A 5,446-nucleotide genomic window follows, 5' to 3' on the forward strand; every position below is an offset into this window, starting at 1 on the left:
CGCTATCTGTATATTCTTTTATTCTTTTATGTTTCAGTCCAATGACTGTGGTCATGCTGGAGCATCACCATTGTAATCATCTTTCCACTCTCCACTTTTGTTGGAGCGGATTTTGGTGAAGGATGGAGTTTGATGTTACTGCCCTCTTTTGAATTTCTTGCCTAGGTATTGGCTCATCCAGGATCTTGGCAAGCCAGTGGTCAAATTCACATTTGAAAACGTCTACATCCACTCTATGTAGGCTCCTCAGATGTTTTGGCAAACAGTTAAACAGCTGTGGGCCCTTGAAACCCAAGTTATTGCAGTACATCATCCTTGCCCGAGATGAAACAGTTTGCACATTGGGGACAGCACAGTGACGTCCCGTTCATGGTCTGGTATAGCTCTTTATTCTAAAGTTTGGTACCAGTCCTTCCAGTATCTTCCATACATATATCACTGCATACCTCTCCCGCCTTCATTCCAGGGAATAGAGTCGTAGCTCTTTCAATCTGTCCCAGTAGCACAGTCATTCCATTGATGCAATTTTCTTTGTGTAATGTCGTTGGATTGCTTCAAGCTCTGCTATCGTCTTTGTAGTATAAGGTGACCATACCTGAGAGCAGTAGTCCAGTCAGCTGAGGATAAATGACTTCCATTGTGTCATCATAATTTCCTGGTCCCTTATCCGGAAGGTTCTCAGAATCCAACCGGCCAGTCTTCTAGATACTCCTACCATTTTGTTGATATGTGTGTGAAATGAGGCATTGTTGCTTATTTCTATTCCAAGATCATGCACCGTATTTGATTCTGGGACCATTGCTCCACTTGGTCCAATGTACTGATGTCGTGATTCCTGAGCAGTGCTTAACTGGTAACGGAGGGCCTGAAATTTACTTGCATTAAATTGCATGTTGTTATCCTCAGCCCGTGTATGGATGGCATCTAGATCTTTCTGTAAGAGCATAGCATCAGAGGTTTCCTTGACTGACTGTGCAACTTTTGTGTCGTTGGCATAGCTGGTAAGCATGGCTGCCTCTGTCACTGATGGCATATCTGATAGGGCTACCATGAAAAGCAGTGGCCCCAGGACAGTGCCCTGAGGCACTCCACTCACTATTAGTGTCCCTGTGGAGAGAGCTCCATTGGCTGCTACAGTTTGGCTCCTGTCCTTTAAGAAATCATGCAGTCACTCTCCAACTTTACCAGTGATGCCAAGTCCCCATATTTTGTGGCATATCATTCCATGGTTGACCTTGTCAAATGCCTTCACAAAGTCGAGGTATACCACATCCACATTTGAGCAATTCATTAATTGCTTCACTACCCAGTCATAGTGTCACAGAAGCTGTGTAAGACAGCTCCTTCCCGGGCAAAAGCTATGTTGGGTGTTAGAGAGCAGGTCATTGTCCTCAAGGAACTCAATCAGTCTTTTTCTGACAATGCGCTCCATGACTTTGCTGACGTGGGAGGTGAGGTCTATAATTCCTAGCCTCTGCCCTGCTTCCTCCCTTATGGATAGGGCATATCATTCCCACTTTTAGTTTTTGGGGGAGTTTCTCCATCCTGAGGGACTCCTGGAAAAGAATTTGAAGCAGTCTAGCTAGAGTTCTTTTACATTTCTTTAGGAGGATTGCAGGGAATCCATCAGGGCCCATTGCCAAGTTCGAGCTCAGCACTTCAATGGCTGATATCACATCAGTTTCCTCTATGTTGATGTTATCAATAGTTGCCATTTCACAATGTGTCTTCAGGGTCAAAGAGCCTATCCAGCACATTCACTTGTAGCTTCCCCAGTGGTATACTGAAAGCACTCTGGTATTGTGCATTCAGTAATTCACTGATCCTCTGGGGGTCCACAGTTGGTGAGCTATTTTCATCTAGTAGCGGTCCTATTTTGTAACACACTGAAGCAGATTCTTTCGCATATCTATAGAAGGCCTTAGGGTTTGCTTTAATGTTTTTCATAGTCCTGGCTTCCTTTTCTGCCCTTTCCTTTTCATGGGAAAGTTTGAGTGCATTTTCAATCTCAAGCAAGGTGCATTCAAGGTGGATTGAAATCTTTTAGATGTCCATTTAGACGATTTGAGATTTTTGTTCTTCGTCTCATTAGTATCCTCCCATCCCTGGGTATTATATTTTTCTTCGCCTGTTGATTTGGTGCTCTCTTTGGGGTAAACTTACTGCAGGTATCATATATGGTTGCCATGAAGTTCTGTAGTTTCATGTTGATGTTTTCCCCGGAGAGGATGGTGGACCAGTTACATTTCAGGACCTCTTTTTCAATGCCCTTCCAGTCAGCTTTGTGGAAATTCAGGCTAGAGATGAGATGAGCGTTTCTAGTATTTCATATGTCCATGGTCTTTTGTGGACCATACATCACCAGCTCTATTAAATTATGGTCTGAAAAAAGCGTTGGTGTCACTTTTACGTCATGTGTGAGTGCCGAGCTGTTTGTGAAACATAAGTCCAGAAAAGGATGATCAGCAGGTATTCCTGGATGTGCTAATAACTCACACAGAGTATGAGTTCAAAATATCCATATACCTGAACTTCAATTCCCGCCATCCATACAATATAAAGAGAGGGATTGTTCACTGCTTACAGCGTCAAGCAAAGACTATAAGTAGCAATCCTGATACCATCAAGAAATGATCAGGTTAAGAAACATTACTATGTAGCGACTACCCAGCAAGTATACTACAACCCCAGCTATAAGGGAAGAGGATAAAATCCAAGAAAAACCTGCAACAAAACAAGTGAGTCTGTGTGTGCTCGCGCGCGCATTTGTGTATGTAAGAAAAAAAAAACATTTACTAATAGAAAAGAATGCTATTAAAATAAATTAACTTTTATGCACCTTTTCTAAATCACTGTGGATAAATCCCAACAACAACCTTCTCAAGCTCCCCAATATTTTAAAATGATAAACAGAAACAATGAAGTGAGGGCTGAAACAATAATAAATTTTCAATGCTTTTTTTTAATAGCATAAATGTGAAAAACATCAATACATGCCAGAGTGACAAAGCGATGCAGAAGGTGGTTGTCTGATGTGCTAGAAACAACAGTCAAATCTTCCTTAAATCACACGCGTTTTCTGACGAAAAGGCGTGTGATTTATGGGAGATTTGGCTGTTTTCCAATATTTTTTTTTTGCCGAAAAGGCTTTTCCTATGGCTTTTAAGTGCGTAGTGCAAAAAAAAAAAAAGATAGAAAAAAAACTGGCCAAAATCGGTCCGGTGGTGGGGGTGTGAAAAAAATCATAAATTTTAAAACAGTTCTTTTCATAAAACGATGCCCCCCACCACCACTTCATTTCGAAGGCAGGGATGAAAAAATTGGATAAAATTCTCATCAAAAAAGAGAAAATCCAACTTATGTGGGCGTCCTGATCCGAAACTCCGCCCCTTAACAACCCTAAAGTCAATAGAACTCCACCACCACCACCACCACCACACTTGAACATTCAACGTTAATAGTTCTTTCATTTAAAAGTGATAAATTATTTTCTTTGACACTCGAAGTTCTCATTTTATGCCTCACAGTCGTCAATAAACTCATTGAAACAGATCACAATCCACTTGTTTAATTTTTTAGACGTTAAAAAAAAAGAAACCCAACTTAATGCCGCTCTCCTGTTGACTTAAAACTCTCCAACTAAAGTATTTTTGTTGAAAGTTCTTTTTTTATGAACTTCACTGCGATTCAATTTCAACAAAACAATCTTTTAAATTTACTTTTTAGGTGGCATTGTACCATTGAATCGACACATCCACCAACACTTCCTGCATACACGAATATACAGCTAGAATTTTTTCAGCGCCTGTCTTGTAAAATATATTTACCCATTTTTAAGGAGAGAATATCTTGGACACTTTATTGACAATCAAACCACAATTTCGTTGTTCTCACCGGGTCTGTGAGGTTCTCCAACCACAATCTTAACCGTTCTTTATATTTTAATTACAGTCCTACAATTATGTTGTGAAACATCGTATTGTTCAAAACATTTGGAGAGTATACCGTCAGTTAATTACTATTCTTTAGTGATTAACTGGACAGATACCTTATTCAGGGAACCACTACTTGTTGCGAAATAATTTGTAAAATCCTTGATTTACTGGAAGTTGTATTTTCTGTAGTTCCAGATAAACAAGAGCTACTGAAATGTTGGTTGCAAACAAATCAATGTCTATCTTCAAGACTTCTCACAAGAATTTGAACATCCAAGGAAATGGGTTACCTTTAACGAATCATTCAGCACAACAGAAATTGTCTGAATGTTCTTTAACAGCTGGACAACTTCCATATATCCAGTCAAAGAAAACTTATTTACGGAACGATAAACGAGAATCGGTGAGCTAGTAACTATTTCTAAATTCTACTCATGTTTTTATACTTCTTTCCTCATGGAGTAAAGTTATTTTGCGTCTGTGGTCATTTTTTCTGTGTCCCTTTGCCGTTCTTATGGTTGGCTATCAAGGGCCCGGGAACAGGGGGTGCAGCGGGTGCACCCGCACCCCCTAGAATTTTCAGGGGGTGCAAGATCAAAATTTGCACCCCCCCTACATAATCTTACCAGTTGCCGAAAAAAGTGTCTAAAATCTATCGGTATAAAATGCTGAAGTTCGATCTCGTTTCAAAACAAAGAAAAAAATAAATATATAAATAAATAAAAGTGATGAAGCTAGCATAAAATTCCCTCGAGAGTTCTGAAGGCAAGTAGCGTCAAAATACAAAAAAATAAGTAAAAATAACAACAGTAGCAGCAACAATAACAACAACAAAACCAGCATGTATGGTTAATTTTGAATATATAGCATTACTTGAATTATTGAAGACAGCTCCTACCCAGTTTCTGCCTGTCAATACTTCTCTCTATCTTTTAGTACCAGTCCCAAGTTCTTTGTAATTGACGTTGCTAAAGACTTAAAACATGGTTGAATAGATTCGACCGTTTGACCCCAGTCTAAAAATAAAGCCCCTTCAGAATTCTTTCAATACAAAACGACCATTATTTGCTTGACCACTGCCTGGGTAAGTGCTTTTTTTTTCAACTCCAACCTTTAGTCTTGATTCACCTTTTCATTCAATCTTTACTTTCCTTTTTGTCTTTATTCCTCTCTATCTGCTCTTTTTATCCTTCTCTTGAGTTCCTTATGAAATAGTTTCCTTTACTTACAAATCATATCTTAAAGACGTAGTTTAGGCAGAATGCCTTATATATAGACGACTTTCATTTTTTTTATCTTGCCTTAATTCTGTCATATTATTAATCAAAAGTCTTCTTGCCTATATATAAAATAGTATCTGCGTCATATCTGTTTCCGATAGTGTCCTGCTTTTTCGTTTTATATAGAAAACGTTGATTTAATTAGTTTGATAAGTGCCTCTGCACGAAACTCTCGAACCTTCAGTCACTATGTGACTTTCTCTGATGAATAAATCTATACTTATTGAGACT

The 5,446-nt window shown here is 39.1% G+C and overlaps 2 protein-coding genes across 10 annotated transcripts in view; one reads left to right on the forward strand and one right to left on the reverse strand.

Annotated features, from left to right (window-relative positions):
- LOC106884493 (U3 small nucleolar RNA-associated protein 14 homolog A) overlaps nt 1-5,446 on the reverse strand; it is a 283,035-nt gene that overhangs the window by 64,121 nt on the left and 213,468 nt on the right. The window contains exon 1 of one of the 2 annotated variants that reach the window (XM_052975328.1): nt 4,809-5,421. The exons of the other annotated variant lie outside the window; for it this stretch is intronic. The gene's annotated coding sequence lies outside the window, so the exon portion shown is untranslated. Of the gene's footprint in view, nt 1-4,808; nt 5,422-5,446 lie in introns of those variants that run through there. 2 annotated transcript variants of the gene reach the window in all.
- The window catches only part of LOC106877675 (uncharacterized), a 104,136-nt gene continuing 101,807 nt past the window's right edge, over nt 3,118-5,446 (forward strand). For 2 of the 8 annotated variants that reach the window (XM_052975334.1, XM_052975335.1), the window contains exon 1: nt 3,122-4,338. In XM_052975334.1, the coding sequence (XP_052831294.1) occupies nt 4,150-4,338 (189 nt within the window). In that variant the 5' untranslated portion in view covers nt 3,122-4,149. Of the gene's footprint in view, nt 4,339-5,446 lie in introns of all 8 variants that reach the window. The other 6 variants (XM_052975337.1, XM_052975332.1, XR_008266439.1 and 3 more) reach the window with 5 other exon arrangements.

Source organism: Octopus bimaculoides, chromosome 21 (genome assembly GCF_001194135.2).
Source record: "Octopus bimaculoides isolate UCB-OBI-ISO-001 chromosome 21, ASM119413v2, whole genome shotgun sequence".
Lineage (NCBI taxonomy): Eukaryota > Metazoa > Mollusca > Cephalopoda > Octopoda > Octopodidae > Octopus > Octopus bimaculoides.